Source organism: Hippoglossus hippoglossus, chromosome 22 (genome assembly GCF_009819705.1).
Source record: "Hippoglossus hippoglossus isolate fHipHip1 chromosome 22, fHipHip1.pri, whole genome shotgun sequence".
In the NCBI taxonomy this organism is placed as follows: Eukaryota; Metazoa; Chordata; class Actinopteri; order Pleuronectiformes; family Pleuronectidae; genus Hippoglossus; species Hippoglossus hippoglossus.
Window position 1 is genome coordinate 7,622,114 of NC_047172.1, and position 17,499 is coordinate 7,639,612.

The following is a 17,499-nucleotide window of genomic DNA, read 5'->3' on the forward strand; positions in this document are numbered from 1 at the left end:
ACACCTGTGATTCCATGAGAGGCTCAGGCTCACAAAGCTACAGCTCAAACACGGCAGGGCTCATAAATAACTGTTAACATTGGATAATCTGCAAAGACAAGCTATTCTTCGTCGTGAAGCGATGATGACTTGGCAGCACGTGAACACACATCAGTGTCTGAGCACATGAAAACAGGAGGGGGGGGGGGGGGGGGGGGGGGGTTGGGGGGGGGGGGGGGGTTGGGGGGGGGGGGGGGGGGGGGGGGGTGGTTGTTTTGGGCGACTGTAGTTATCAAATAAAGTTTGAACCTTTTTTTGGGGCAAAACAAAAGCATGAAGCGTTCTGTTGACAGTCTGAAGGAGCATTGTACACGTCTCGTCCCACCATCCGATCGATGCATCGTCCCCAGAGGACACACCAGAGCACAATAACCCCCAAAACATTAAAATGTTAACATTGTTAACAAATAGTAATAATATTAAAGATTTTTAAAAAGAATAAAATCTGGAATCCTTCTTCTGTACAGCGACTGGCGATAGGTGAAACCCCACCCAGCCCAGTCGGATTTGGCAGTGGTCTAACACTTGTGCTTCATGGCAAGCTGTAGAAAGATTGGGGTGGGGGGGTTACAGGATAATACCATGAGTAATACAAGAAGACAGTGTTCAAGTGGAGTAAAAAGCTTGAAATAATGAGCAGATGCAACAGGCTGACCACTGTCCCCCACAGTGAAAACAAGAATATGAACGAATAAAATGAGGAAATGTGATTTTAATTCAGATTAGATGACTTTAGAGCTCATCCACAGAATAATTATAAGCTGTTAGCAGAGGTTTACTACACAGGTGCTGGAAGGCAGGCAAGGGGTCCTGGTGTTTTTGTATTCAGGCAATGACGAGGCAGGTTCATTTATCTCATTAACAAGGGTTCTAATGGGTCTTGGCTGAAGGGTCGTTAGAGAGATGACCGGGGACACCAAACTAATACAGAGCTACAGAAGACAATTAAGGATGGAACACACACACGGTCGTGTCTCCATGACTTCAGAGGACATTACATAGACTTAAATTGACCTTAACCATAGTTACTACTTGCTTAACCCTAACTTAAACCTTAAAACGTTTTCCCCTTAAAATGTACATTATCTGGGCTTTTTTTCCCCATTAGGACGACAAGCTCCCATAACGTGAGTGTGTAAACAGATTAAGGTCCTCACAATATGAGTAATAGCAGGGCCACACACATGCACACACACAGTATGGGGTATGCTGTAGTAGAATGAGGAGAATTGAATTCTACATACTGAACAAGTGGGGGCAGCAGAGCAGCATGCAGAAAGGTTGATTAAAACTGAGCAGCTAAATCGCCTGCTGTCATGCAGTGAGGCGCAGTGAGGGAATTACAGGAGGGAACAAAGGAGAAGAAGCAAGGTGACCCTGTCACAGCACTTCAGATGCACTGGGCATTGATTTAAAGTTACACTATGTGCATAGGTCCACTTTAAACACATGCAGATGACGCAAGTAGCAGAGAAACTCAAATCCTTCATAAAACCTCCTGTCAAGCCAAAGTCATTCTCAAACAGAATTATGAGAAAGTGCAGGAGTTAGAGTTTGTTGATTCCCGCAGGATTGACCGCTTTCACCATTTCTATTGCCTTCAGCAGAAGGCTCCAGACATGCAGCAGTATGAGTTTGATATTAATATGCAGGATAAATGATAAGTTATAAAGGAAATGATTAAAAAAAAAAAGCTAATGGCAGCAAGTGAAATGAGAAATGCAGACAATCGAGTGATTCTTCGTGGGGGTCCTGCTGTCGTTTTCTCCAGAAACCACCGCAGCCGAGACATATTTCTCTGCTTATCACAGCTTTTGTAATTCATCACAGTGGGGAAGCTCATCTGTGAACAGTAAGAGCCGCGCAAGGCTCCTCAAATGTCTTTCAATTATCCCTCCATTACTGGTGCGGCGCTATGCATCACTCAAAACAGTCATTTCAGTGGGTAGTGAAAGGCTTTACTATTGAAGTCAGTGACACCACTTCAGCGGGCTCATGTCAAGCCGCAAAACCAGGGGTCGGTGTTATCCTGTGTGCTATTAGAGAGGCTGCTGGTCATAATCAGGTGCTCTCATTACAAAGCAATAGATGTTTTCATTTTGTTTTGAAGAAAAATAATCATATTATCCTTATAACCTCATTAAACAGCTTGCTAGTGGTTTTCCTGACAAACATGAGATACGGGACAGATGGAGCATAAGGCGAGACGAGAAAAGAGAGTAAACGAGAGGAGAGGATCAAACGTATCTTCCCACAGCAGAGAGCAACTCTGCTGAAAGGTCGGAGTTTCAAAGAACTTCAACTTTTCTGTTTAACCCATAAAGACCAGATGTGTGTTTATATCTTTAAGACCGGCTGCGATGTCTCTGTGCTTCTAAGCCGCATGAGACCTCTGCGTCTTATCCACGATGTCATTGTTTTCCAGACTGATGAAATACGTCGTGATTCGCTGAAATACTCTAGGGAAAGGTGAAATGTATGATGGGAGTTTGTTTCAGACGATGGCCGACGATCTTAGCGACAGGAGCGATATTGACGCAGGGCACACCAGTGTTTCATTGACGAAAACAACCATGAAAACAACAATGAAGAAGATTCAGATGATGTTCCTGCTGACCCGCTGAGGAAGGAGGGGGGGGGGATCTCTCTTTTTTCTTTATGAAGTTGAGGGACACAACAGTGATTTACACTGCAAACCAAATGTTTAAGCTATTTTATCTTTATCTGCTTCAGGCTGGATATTCTGTCAGCTCTCCAGAAGACCTTCAGGTTTTAGGGGGTCGTTTCCAAACAACGCTCAGTATGTAGGGGGCAATTTTATTCTGCACATTAGTTCTTAATGGGTTAAGTCAAATGTTCATCTTTTGGCTGAAATAGAATAAGTTTAGTCCCGAAGTCAACATTTCAAAGCTTTGTGTTAAAACACCCTGAGGCTTTGCATTGGAATGCATCTTTCCTCGCACATGCACTCACCTTGTGTGCAGTGACAGCAAACTGCTCGGCACTGTTCATCATGTCTGCGGTCCTCTCCTCGGTCCGACCTAATCGCTCACCGCGCTCATTCAGAGCCTGGCTGGCCTTCTGCACAGCACTCGTCACGCTGTCGGCGGCTGAGTGGAGTATACTGTTACCTGCAGATAACAGAGGGGACCAGGGAGAAGAGCAGATGGGCAAAGAGAATAAAGAAAGTGAAAGAGAAAAGACAAAAAGGAAGGAGATCATCAGTCCTTTGGTCAATATAGGGGAGCGGCTGTGAAAAATGAGCGTGTGACATTAGATGGGTGTCGTCCAATCAGTGACCCGGGGTATTCCTGTTAATGGTGGAGGACTAAAACATGAAAAAGTAAATGGCTTTCCATCAGGGCCAACGAGGGAAGGTGGCTAATGACTTTTCTTCAAAGCTGATTTACTTCAAGGAAAGAGCAAGTGAAATTAACCTTTTCAAACTTAAAGGAATGCAACTGCGACACATGCAACGCCGGATTTAGAGTCTCTTTAAAACGGGAGGATGTCATTTCTGTTGACATCCAGCGCTGCTTCGGTGCCGGCTCTGGGATTGTTCTTCTCTATTCTAACCAATAGTGCAACACAGAGAGGACGTGTGGGCTCTGGCTCACTGGCAGCCCTGGAGAGAAATCAGCAGTGGCTGTAAGACGGAACACATCTTCAGAGAGCTGTGGCAGCCCCGCGGATGTGTCTCCTGACAAGCCATTAATCCACCGCGTGTCGGGGGTGCTGCTGTTATGCACTACGCTAACAACTCGAGTAGGAACAGCAATCTTCCTGCTGCTTTCTCTTTGTTGGCGATACAGTTGCATTCTTCCAGTGGGGTATAATCTGTCATTAACACACACATATATATATATATATATATATATATATATATATATATATATATATATATATATATATATATATATATATATATATATATATATATATATGAATGTACCAAAGGACAGGATGCCAGTGTGAGAAAATATCTGCATTGTTTTTAAAGTTGTCACCTACTACTGATGGGATCTGCTATTTAGTTGGCCGGAAAGAGACGTCTTGAAAAGTCATTTTTAATTACAACAGTGATTATTAAAAATGAGAGCAACACATAATAAATTCAACACTACTTTATTTGACAATGGCTGTCGCTGGATGCAAGATACTAATAAGGTACATTTACAAAAGTGAATAAAAAAATTGATTGTGAGACTAAATTACTTTCAGCATGTCTTAAAACATGTGTTCCTGAGTACGGCGATTTATCAGCTGCTGTAAAAACACCAAATGGCATTTGTTATTAAGAGTGTGGATACCCCACCCAGTCAAGTTGGGTTCGGAGGCTTTTCTACTTGATTTTTCCACAGTGCACATGCCTGTAATCATGGAAAACATCCCACTCAAGTCGGGTTCAAACAGAAAACACAGAATGCCTGTTGGGTTCAGGTCCAGCTCGATTCGTTTTCTCTCTATCGGGTTTGGGTATAAAGTTGCGACCCGACCTTCTCCCTATTTCTTATTGCTTCGGCCCGGTCTGAATTGTTAGCGAGAGGCTGCTGAAACGCCGAATTCATAACTTTGTTGTCTACTCCTGCAGACAATTTCAAAAAAAAGTTGAAAAGTTTTCAAAATAATAAAGAAACTCACCAGGTGATGCGATAAGCCAGAGGAAACGATATTCTCACATAAACAGTAAATGAGTTTGAGGAGAAGAAATAGACAGAGCAACAGCTTGAAGGTACTGACTGTATTAAGACCCGACCATCTTTTCCCACAGGAAACTACAATACAGTGAGTCTATGTCCCGTAGCATCAATGCAGGTAGTGAGTGACAGGTAATTGGGACAGTTCCACTGCAGTGGGTTATAAGACAGCCCCAAAAGCAGACGGCGAGGCCAGCTGGTTTTCTTTCACAAGAAAGTTAACTTGATAAAGTCAAAGCAATTTGGTGTAGACACACAAATGTGCCGCAGACCCACACAGATGGACACACTGCTCTTCATACCCACGCACTAGAGGAAATGGAAACTCTTACATCAGCTAGTTTTCCAGAGATTACAGCAAATGAACCACAGGTGCGGGAACACATCTGGACCTATGGTGAACTAAGCCTCACCCGATTAATAAATTTAAAACTAAACACCATAGTTAACAGTAAAATGACACCGGACAACGTGGATGTAGTATTTAATCAATCTATCAATCCAATTGTATCTGTATAGCCCATATTTACAAATCACAATGTGTCTCATAGGGCTCAACAAGGCCTGTACTTTCTTACCTTTGAACTATGACACCATGAGCAAAGTTATGTAACCACAATACCTGGAAAATGAGGATTCCAGATCACATACAACACATTCCTGCTCCGCTTCTGTCTGAGGGGGGAAGAAGAAACATTTTCTCACAGTGGCTTTAGGTCTTCACTAGAAAGGAGACCTTTTCACCTTCAGACAGATTCCTCTTAATCCTCTCCTCCTGGAGAGTAACCCAGGGAGTAATACTCCCATCATCCCTCAATATCACCCCCCCCCCCCACCCTCGCAGCCTCTCCACACCCTTCACCCACAGAACATGTCTGCGCACCATCTTCCTTCTCTCTTTAGATCAGTGGTGGGCGGCAGCGTGGGCTCCCCCAGTGGAGGATGTAATTACAGAAAAAAAAAGGTGTGTGGGAGTGGTTTATGTTACGCGGTGCCACCGCTGTGATCGGCTTTAGTGTGTCTCAACTTAAAATGGTAACACATCGGCAATCGCTGTTATTAGTGGGGAGAACAGCAGGTCTTTTGTTTCACTTTGGGGATTCGCTGGTATTAATTCAGTCTTAGTTTTAATGAGGCAGGAGTTCACAGTTTGTCCCATTATGACCCTTCTGCTGCACTGGTGGATCTAAAAGAGGAGCCTTTTCATCCACATACGTTGTTGATCCATGACACGCCTCTCTCAGAAATGCACAAGGAATTTTGTTGCTGTACCCCATGATGTCCTCACAATAAGCCAGGGTTTCTTTAACAATGGAGAATCAAGAAAAGGGGGAAGTTGTTTTTCCATCGACAAAATACTGTAGAAAATAGGAGCTGGGGCCAAAGAAACATAACAAGGAAGAGGAAAAATCATTCAACGTCAACTTCTCTCCTTTTCCACTTCAGCTGTAGGCGCGAGATTACAGGCTACACTGCTGATGGACATCAACGGGAACGTGTCAGAAAATAAACACTCAACAACTCATATTCACTCCCGAGGCAAACAGGATCGGATGGTTAATTTCAAGAAGAAACACCTACACAAAACAGATTCATGCAAATGATACAAGATGATGAAGTGCCTTTCATACTTTCACTCTGGCAGCGTACATGCTCATATCACCCCAGTGCAGGGATAATGCTGTGGGGTGCAATGTGTGGGTGTTTGAAGAGAGATTGTGTGTGTGTGTGTGTCTTACAATAATTTCCTTACATACTTATCTGCACTCCGACAAGTTCCATCAAAAACGTCTCCTTATTACCCAGAGATTACCAGAGGGCTTTAAGGCTGCTGTTATTCACTCACAAGAAACACGAAGCGCTCCGTCAAGGACTTCTTTAAGTGATCGCAACCCCACTCAATCGCATCCAGGGTCTCTTTTACTTTATAGTAAAGTGTAATTGCTATTATTTTAAACCAGGGCGTTCTTTTCCCCAGGTTTCTGCTCTTATGAGATCACTTGTTTTATTGGAGGTTTATGTAATTTCAGTTCACAGAGAGGACATACAGCATGATTACATTATCCTCATGTTAAGTTGATGATCTGACTAATACTTCCAGAAATCTCTGTCTGATGATCATCTCATCGGCTTCACACTTGACATGTGTATTGTTAAAGGCAGAAGGAAGTGCAGTGTCAATTTGGTGCAATTGTGACACGTGATGTGTTCAATATTAAGAAACTTTGAATAAACAGGCGACCGGCGCTCTGTAGCATCAACTTAACTGTGATGCTGTTGATAACGACAACAGCGCGTTCACGTCAACAGCAACGACAACTGATTCCCCAGGGTTCTGCAGACTGAGTCGAGCTTCGCTGAACTTTGAATAAACAGGTGAACAGCAGCGATGTAGTGGGTTCAGGGCTCTGGAGCAGGTCTTTACTGGTGAGCTCAATTACTGCAGGTGAGGTTCAGCATCACCACAGGCCGAGCAAATGGCCCATTCCAAACAGACACACTTACAACGGGCAGCAGTGCACTGGTTAAAAATCAATGACAGAATCACAAGGTACAGGACAAGTACTGAAACTGAAAGATAGCTAAACAATATCCAACTTATTTTGGGTGATGAGTGCGCAAAGGATCCAAACCGCAGCCTTAGTTGGAATTTGAGTGTTATTGTGATAAAAGAACGTCTTTAAATGTATTTTGAGGGGATGAATGAAGCTGAAATACAGTAAATACAATAATCATGGATGCATCAAGGTTCTTTGAATGCTTTTGTAGACTGATATTTAACAAGATTTCTTATCTGACGACATTAAAATTGGCAAAATCTTAAGAAAACATAATTTCAATCTGATTTACGTATAGTCCTTAATTTATCATGTGTAAACTGTTTCCTATTTCATTAAATACTACAAAGTCAAGTTTAAGTATCCTATTTTCAGATGGATTATGTCTAAAATAAGAAAAAAACAGAGCCGGCGATTGTAATGGTCACATGGGTCATGCTGCTCCTGCTGCAAGAGAACCCCCTGCTGCAGTTGAATTCATGCAAATCCTGACATTACTGTACATTACCTGCAGCAGCATAAGATCAAACTATAGCAGAGGTTCCAGGGAGGTCACCTCCCTCTGGCAATCCTGATACACACCTATTATTTCTCCCTAGTCTCTTATCCAATCACTTTCCTTCACATTATTCCTGTAGTTATTCCCCATACAGTTAATTCACTCTTTCGATGGTCACCCCCTAAACACCTTTCATAGAGGGCAGTTCTCTCTATATTTCCAATAACACCCCCCTTTCCACCATGAAGTATATTATATCCGTAAGTACAGCTTACTGTATATGTCTCATATACATTAAATCAGAGTCTACTAGGCAGCACAATGCTGCACGTTCTCATTCCCACCTCCGCAGGCGTAGGACCTCAACTTGTTGAACATTCGTCATCGGCATATAAACTCGGTTGTTAATATAAAATGTGGGAATCAATGTTGAGCTTCAGACAAATGATCCTATTATAACCAGTAATAAATCTGTTAGTGTGGAGGCCCTATTACCTTTTTGGCCCCTCTGGCATGATCCACATTTGATTCACTTCTAACACACTTGTTATTGCATTATTATTTTGGATGTGGAGCAACCGAATGACACCTTCAATCTCGTCAAACTGGGGAAAAAGCAAAGGAGATCAATCTGCCCCTGACACTTTTCTGTTCGACGGAAGGTTTGGCCTTTCTTACTGAGCTGGCCTTTTGTTTAGTCATGCTGGTTAAAAGGCATCAGCCAGACATGGAACACTCTGTCTTTAATGCACCTCAGCACTGACAGAACAACAGCTACTAGGTATTAATGAAGAGAAAACTCTGTTCACAGAGCACATAAGCACATACTGATATCCATCATTAGAGTCTTTACTGAGCTTCAATGTTATTCTATTTTCAAATTATATCAAGAAGTATAGAAAAGTAAGAAATCATTCAATCAACCTTGTATCAAAGTGTGAATTACCTCTGCACATTCAGTGAGGAAGGAGGAAAGTGAGCACAACTCACACAGCCTTTTAATAGAAACTTAAATTCCCTTCCAGCGTGTACTGAACCCCCACAGTGCTAACACACACACACACACACACACACACACACACACACACACACACACACACACACACACACACACACACACACACACACACACACACACACACACACACACACACACACACACACACACACACACACACACACACACACACACACACACACACACACAGGGGAAATGCTGACCCTGTGCTCACTGGGAGCACACAGAGGGAATCTGTGTGTGTGTAAATTGTAACTACAGCACAGCTCTGTAAAATTAACAACACGGGTCGGTTAAGTCCCTGAGAGCCAGGAGCACAGCCGCCGTTCAGACATTTGGAAAACTGGATTAATTTTAAACTTTTAGAAATCAAAATTAATTATAATAAGACTTTCAAATGTTTCTTATAGTACTACTTAACATATTGCTGATGCTAATCTCAGATGGAAATCGGGTGCCCCTTGTAGATATCTCATATAGGGAGATGTTATTTGTTTAATTTTAAGAATTCATCATGTTTTAGTAAGGAATCATTTCTTCCAAGTTGTTTTGTAAACCATTGTCTTACCTTGTCTTAGCAGATGACCGTGGCGGGAAACAAATTCTTTCCTCTTTCTGTTCAAATAGACCTTGCAACGGAAAATGACTGAATCTACAGCTCGGCCTTCTGCGGTGAGAAAATATTAACAGTCATGGTCAGATTGGATGTTTACAACAGGATATGGTTTTTGAAATTAGTCCAGATGGGTTATTTGTTTTGGGAAATGAAACCACAAGTTAAAGGGTTCAGTTCTTTGTAATTGTCATGCAACTGTTAAAACTGGTTACTGTTATATAATTTATCTGTTGGGGGAAATGGATACTGCACAGTGAAACGTGTATTAATGGTTATTTTATGTTCAGGAACTTTAACTAGTGAGACATGTTGGCAAAAAATCCACTTTACGCTTGTTCACAACACACTGAAGTAGTCTTAAGCCAAACACTCTCCAAGAATGTCCATGACAAGTTTGTCTCAGGTTGCAGGTTTAAAAGCTTCCACTTATCTTACTGAATTCAATTTCAACCTTGAATCTAAAATGTTTTATTGAAATTGCTTTGCATATCCACATCAAATCCTTTATTGTTCTAATATATATATATATATATATATATATATATATATATATATATATATATATATATATATATTCACATTTTGAGAGTCAGAGAGCTATTTTGATTATGGTGTTTACATGAGATGCTAATAGAATATTCTATTCACATTACCGTTTACATATTACAGCACAAACCCTGATTATGACATCATTGTGTCATTATATCCTCTAACGTCTAATTTTGCAAAAGCTGCAACTCCTCTCTATTTTTCCAACTTGTTTACACCAAGGTCACGCGTCACCGAGCAGTTGGCCTATATCAATGTCGCAAAATGCTTTGAGAACTATAGGATGTTATACTGCGAATCAGACATATGTCTACATCAAACTCATGTCGGAATACTCCAAATATCATAATCTGATTATTACTTATTCAGAGTATGACCTTATCTGGGTTAAGTTAATCAGAAAACACTGTTTACACAGCAGTGTCTTCTTCAGAATATCAGCTGAATCGGGTTAATATCGGAATATTGGTGTCAAACTGTCCATGTAAACAGTCATTGATGAATCACATTGACTACATGGCCGTTGCTTGCAGTCTACTATCATTTTCAACTGAAGATTGACAGGATCTCGTGGAGTCAGCCTGGGAAAACCGATCGAGATGAGGCGTGTGAAGAACCGAGCTGCTGGCACTGCTGACATTGTCAAGTTTTAACATCCCCAGTTCAGACATGTACGAACCAAAACCCGTCCTGAGAGATCTGTCACTTGGCAGTAACATCCGCTACATTAATCATGTGCTTGTTAACTTGAATGACAACACATGTTTGTCTTCAAGGGGCGTTAAACCAAATGTTTTTATTGCACCGATTTGCGTGTCTTAGTTTCTCTCTCCTGAATTACCCGTGTATTTTTTTATCTTTTCATGCAACTGCCACCCTGGGATGTTTTTTCTGCAGGTAGAGTCTCCCACAGTTATGGTCCCACACCTGAGCAGCGTCATGAGTTTTGTTTTGCACTGGTGTGAGACTTAAACTGGAGTAGACACAGATGGCTTCGGGCCGGAATCCTCACTGTTCCTCTTGTCACAAAGTGCGGGGGAGGGGGGGGGAACTGTCAACTTTTGCATCCGTCTCACGCACAGCGTCCCTCCACACACACTGGGAGTTTATTATCAGATCATCACCCTGAAGGATTTCCAGCACGGTGTCAATAGCTAGATCAATAGATGATGCTACAGACCCTGGTTTCATGGCCCTTAAAACGTGATTTTTAAATAGGACATTTATGTCGGTAAATTCATCGATATATTACAAGGCTGTGCTATGTGCCTGATAATCATCTATGACTTGTGCAGTAAAAATAACAGTGTAAGTGTAATTTTCAGATCTACTGGAGGTGTTTTGCACCAGGGGTACATGTAAGCAAGTTTCACATGGTCGGGGTTTGTGGAGTAGGAGGGAGGTCAAGGCAACGTAACAGAATAAGAAGGAGAGGCAGCATCTTGGTCATGAATGGTCAGATAGTGGGATCCCCACACACAGGCTGAGGAAAGGAGCGAAAGCAAATTTGATGGTAATTATAGTACCACACACACTCTACTGCTTTATAGACCATACAGTATATTTTCCACATTTACTCTATATTACAGGTTACTTTTTAGACCTATATTCTAGCTGTTGTAAATACTGTATTAAACATATTTTACATATTTTTGTTTACATTTTTTTCTGTATATATTGTAGTAAAATGCAAATATTTAGATCATATTTGTCACATACTTCTTATGTATATTCATTTGTCTTTGTATCATAATTCTCTAGATCTGTATACATTTCCAGTCTATTATAACTTTAACAAAACACAATTTTCCCGGAGAAAAATCAAATATTTGAACAACGATTTGAATGAAACGTACAGCTTTTTAAAAAAAATACTTTCCAAAGCTAAACATCACACAGAAACCCCTTAAAATATTTTTTTGGAATCAAGACTGACAGCGTTTTCAATATCAATTATTATTAATTCTACGCCTTTCTTGCAGTAAAATTTAATTTTTTTGTGATACAGTCCAAAGTTTTAAATCTGGTAAAGCAAACATTTTCTTTTCTATTTCAGGTAATTGATTCCTGTATGTGGGGCAGATGGACAACCTGCAGGCGGTTATGGGGTTTCCATAAATAATTCCATGAATAATACAACAGGTTGACTGGTGCTCACAGATGAGGCATGTGGGGGGGGGGGGGTAAACAGATCAATATCTGATCAAGACACGCAGCATGCTGCATTCTCTACTGGGTTGCACTGCAGAAAACAACAAGACAACCCTTCACCTACCAGGTAAACAAATCCTTTGCAGCCAGGATATCACCAATTATGTGGTTTTACTTTCACATTTCACACGTCCGACCTGTTTGGGAATCGGTTGTGTTTGGACATGTTTGCTCAGCGTGTCTTCACTTTACTCGTCGGGCATGAAATCAATGTTATTTTCACAGGGAGAGGTTAGCTTTGGACTGACTGTTTCTCCTCAGTCTCACAGACTTAATATCAGTGTCAGACAATAATTAAGGGACTGTTACAGCACTTCAATGTTATTCTAAAGGGTGGAAACCCATCAAAACGAATGAGTCTCACACTTCAGACACACACGGCGAAATATTAAAGTCATATAAATTAGAGAATAATTATTGCTTAGTGTTGTATTTTCTCTGTGCTGTAAAACCAGTCGATCTGTGTCAATCTGTGCTTTGAGTCACAGCTGATGCATTTTGTTGGACATCCTCGTCGACCTCACTTCGACAGAGAGCTCAACAGATGCTGTGTACGAGCGAATAAGCATTTTAATATGCATTTTCATACGCAGCAGGTGCTGGTTGTCATCGTACATAATCAGATTCGGGTTGGCTTACAGCACAGTGTGACAGCAGCGAGTCTGTCACTGCAGAGCCACTGTGTTATCAACAGGAATATCAACCCAGAAGAGTGGGGGGGGGCTTTTTAAACGGTCTTACCCCCCAGCAGTTTGGACTGACAGTTGATGAACTCTGGTTTCCGTGCCGCGCTGTAGCGCTGGCAGGTGTGGTGGAGGATCTGGATGAAGGTGCACTTCTCTCCTGCTGAACCGGCAACCCACTGGTCGAAAGCATTTTCAAACATCATGTCAAACTCAGGAGAGTCCTAGGAGAGATAAACAGTGAGAGGGTGGGGGAAGTTATTTTGTCTCTACGGATCCTCGAGGGTATATTCAATAAATAAATACCAGTGGCTGAGAGAGAGTCAAAATTACGTACTTTGTTGGGGTCGATGCCGTTGACCTGCCGTAGCTGGTCAATTGTCCACTGTGACCTTTTTATGAAGGCGGAGGATCCTTGAAACTGCTTCACCTTCGTGATGGATAAGTGGGAAGGTTTCTTATTTGTCACTGTGGAAACAAAAGCAAGAAAACACACCACGTGAGAATGCTGCAGCAACTCCACACACCTACATTGAATTCCAGAGAACGAGGTCTTTGTGTAACTTCTTCAGATGACATGCAGAAGTTTAGATTAGGATGAATGTGATAGTTTGAGTCACGAGATGAGGAATATTAAGAGTCACGCAAAAGAGGAATAAGCTGCTTTCTGTGGGCGGCAGAAACAAAGGGATCCATTAACAATGGACAATTCAGTTTTGGCGCCAATATCAACAGAGACCCTGATACCATTTCTCATGAGAAGACAGAGCCCAGCCATGAAGAGACAAAACCTTTACACATGGATTTGGCTTTTGTTGTTACCCTGTCAAACTGCTATAATCGTATACATGTTGTGTGATGAGTATCTGTTGTATTTCAGCTAAATAAAGCAAACATTTCTACACAACTGGTTTGGAGAACACAAACACTTGTATTGCTCCTGTCTAAGTACGAATAGCTGAGTGGTTTTATACAGTGCTGAGCACAACTCATTAATCTCCACACAAGTGATGTATTTCCTCCGCTGCACTTGCTGACATAATCTAAGTGGCTAACAAATTACACATTCAAGCATTGAGGAACTGGCTTTAAACAGCTCACTAACGACAACAACAAACTGGGGTGAAACATTGTGTTTCCATTAAAATGATTAGGTATTGCAAAGGTTTTATCGGTCGGTGCGTTCACAAGTTGTATTTTGTGCGGTTCAGGAAAAGAATAGCTACATTTTATGTACAGCAAAAAAGTAAATATTCTTATTATGAATGGAATGATTTGCAGACAGATCAGAAAATATACATGTTTATATCTACTAAACAATTTTTAGGGGAATCAAAGAAAGTAAATTGTTGTTCCTTGTTCCTTGAGAAGCCATCGAATGGAAATTGCTGTTTTTGTTACATGTCAAACAAGTGTTTTTTTAATATGACATCAGTTTCTACTTCTTATTCTTAGAGAAGGCAAAAAAGGGTTTAGAGAGGTCACTGTGACCTTGACCTTTGACCATCGATCACCCAAATGTAATCAGTTCATCTCAGAGTCCAAGTGAACATTTGTACCAAATATGAAGAAATACCATCAAGGTGTTCCAGGGATGTCGCGTTCACAAGACCAAAAATAAATAGGCCAATAAAGTGTAATATTCATGAATGACTAACCAGGATTCTTTTTCAGCTGCCAATAACTTTCCTCAGACTTTTCACCTTCTGTCCACTGACCTCATCACTTTGTCCTCAACTTGGCCACTTGTGTCCTTGCCCTGAATATCCATGCTCGACTCTTCCTATATAGAGATGACCCCCGACCACGTGTTTACAGATCACAGAGGCTCGCAGCTGGATGTGTGTGCGTCTGGACACTGAACCCCTTTGTCTTGCTCAGGGGCAACGTGCTCCTGTGTTGCTTTTTTAACCCCGGCAGCGAACCTCTGCTTCCGCTCTCTCTCTCTCTGTCCCATATTTGCCGTTGTGTCATCTCAGACAGAAAGGGAAGTGTCCGGGTCACTTTCACTGCTGCTGCCCGACACTCTGCTTCTCGTCTCTCCAAAAAAAACACGGCTATCCTGCCAGCTGTCATGTTTTACTTCAGCCTTTTGTTCAGGGTCGCTTTGTGAAAGCTCCACCACACCCGTGATTGGATTTTTAAAAAATATAGGTAGGGGGCTGAGTGTTAGATCAGGTGATGCGTTCAGTAAGTGAACTCCCCTGAGAGGAGGAATGTTTGGATTTCTTTTGTGTATCCATTTAGACAGCTGCAGTTAATACTCGAGGTGCGGCGCCGAGGTTGCAGGGTGGAACAGACAAAGGCAGACAGATACAGTACAGGCAGACTGGCAGATACTTCTTTTTTGATTCCCTTCTTTGAGGATTTATTTTTATTCAAGCCGACAGCCACAGCCATGACAAACAGATGAAGTGAGTGATCAGAGCTGTCTCGGGTCACACAGTAGGCTAATAGAAGAAAGACGATGACAGCTGCATGTAATGAACCGCTGTGTTGAAGGGAAGACGTCCGGAAACTGAGGTCAATGAATTCGCAGCAAGAATAATTTGTCTCTAAGCCACATTCACGGCAAATGATTGACTAATGCACAGAGCTACATTGTCTGAAACGATTTGGTAGAAAGTGGTTTCAGGTTTCAGGTTGGTAGCTGAGAGATAAAACACGAGAGAGTAGGAATTCAACAAGAAACCATCTCTCTCTTAGACGTGAGCCTCACCTCCAACTTATCCTTCCAGAATCATCCTACTACCAAACTGTACAGGGCTGAGAATCTGGGAAAAATCAAACACAATTAATTTACGTTGGTTTCAAACAAAAACTGCTGCAGCCACAATTACAACTAGTGAATATTTGGTATTTTTTATATAATAAAATCGACCAATTGTTTCAGCCCAGCACGATGTCAGCTATGTGATAATGATGTGATCTCCCATCCAAGCCAAATATGCCAGGCTGCATGCAAGTGGGACACAGCAGACTGAGACTAGAATTACTGCCACCAAGTTTATGTTAAATCTGCAGACATTTCTTTCCTGGACTAATAATTTGAAGAGGCTCCCAAAGGCCAGTTTTGAATTATCATGTTCAAGACAAAAACTGTTTTTGTGATATTCTCATCACTTCACCCTTGAGTCAAATTGAAATTTTTAACCAAATCTGAAGAGTCCTTCTTGAGATCTATTCACAAGAATGAGGGGGACAGACTGAAAAACGTTAAACACCCCGACGCGGAGGCATGAATACAGAAACAGTGATTTTACAATAAGCTGTACTCATGGTTTATTGGTTGTAATCTTTTTTTTCAACCTGGAGCATATTGTACAACATAACAGATGAAAAATAAATTCAGGATAATAAATGAGTGCAATTGAGAGAGGCTTTGAGAGAGACGTCCCTGCATTAGCATATTTATCACAGGCTCCGTGGTGAGCCTGCCTTTTGAAACAATCACACCGACTCCAGGATTAGAACAGTGGAGAAATGGCATGAAACACGAGAAACTCATCATTGCTCACATGGGGAGTAACATTTACTGCACATTCAAACACAATCCACTGGCACCAAACTTTTAAACCAAACTTTAACATTTCTCTAAAACCTGACTACTAAACTCATCTAATATACATGTGACCATATCTCTGTGGAAGTGACGAGGCGTCTCGAGGACAGAGCTAAATTGTCAACACATCATCACTGAGGTCTTAATCAAAGTGCCAGACACCCTCCAGAGCCTCGGAAATCTATTTCATATTCATATTCGGTTAACTCCCACCTTGTCTGAGTAGCTTCCCCGGCCTGTTGATCAATTACTGAAAGTTAGGAGAGCTCGCCTTATTGAAACAGCAATCAAAGATGAGTCTGCGAGGAAAAAATGTACCCTGAAATTAAACCTCATGTTGCTTTCACAATAAATATAATCACTGAGTGACAGAGTGAGTGCAGAGAAAGAGCCCATAATATTTTGGCACACATCGAGAAAATCTAGATATAGTGGTCCTGGGTTTTTTTCCCACTTATTTCTGACCATTACCAAGGGAATGATGCTGGGATTTTAACAAAAAAAACATATTATTCTTCCGCAATGGGGATTATAATTTGTTTTATTGGCTTCAAGGCGACTGGCAGGCGATTGGCAGAGGTATGTGCTCTACTGAGTGCCAATCCAGTTTTATTATGAGTGGTCACAACAAAGTTTGAACTTTTATGGATGAAGACGTATTTTCCCTTGTTGTTCATTAACTGAAATGGATAGAATATGATAACTTCTTCACTTAGAAGAGGATACAACTCAAACAATTTGACTTCAGAATACTAACACATAATAAACTCGAGAATGATCAAACACGAGTTATTACTACATCATGAATCTAGTTACAAGGGAAAGACCACGACCACTGACAGGCTGCCAGGGCCATTGTTTCCATGAGGGCTGGCTGTCAGAGGAAGGCCATGCTGGGGTTCCTGTCCTGCTCCTTTCTCATGCTCCGATCGTGACATGCTCTCACTTCCTCCAGTGGATCGGTCGCTTGTTGTGCTTGGCTGTGATAGAGCTCTGCTCCCTGAAGGAAAACACAAACTGTACCATTCACATACTGTGGCCGCCACACATGAAAAAACATTCTCAGG

The 17,499-nt window shown here is 41.6% G+C and overlaps 1 protein-coding gene across 3 annotated transcripts in view; it reads right to left on the reverse strand.

Moving 5' to 3' along the window:
- Positions 1–206: 206 nt before the first annotated feature.
- stxbp6 (syntaxin binding protein 6 (amisyn)) overlaps positions 207–17,499 on the reverse strand; it is a 57,930-nt gene continuing 40,637 nt past the window's right edge. For 2 of the 3 annotated variants that reach the window (XM_034576325.1, XM_034576324.1), the window contains exons 3-7: positions 13,208–13,338; positions 12,929–13,094; positions 9,380–9,478; positions 3,013–3,170; positions 207–581 (exon numbers count right to left, since the gene is read on the reverse strand). In XM_034576325.1, coding sequence (XP_034432216.1) covers positions 558–581; positions 3,013–3,170; positions 9,380–9,478; positions 12,929–13,094; positions 13,208–13,338 — 578 coding nt within the window. In that variant the 3' untranslated portion in view covers positions 207–557. The remainder of the gene's footprint in view (positions 582–3,012; positions 3,171–9,379; positions 9,479–12,928; positions 13,095–13,207; positions 13,339–17,499) is intronic. The other variant, XM_034576326.1, reaches the window with a different exon arrangement.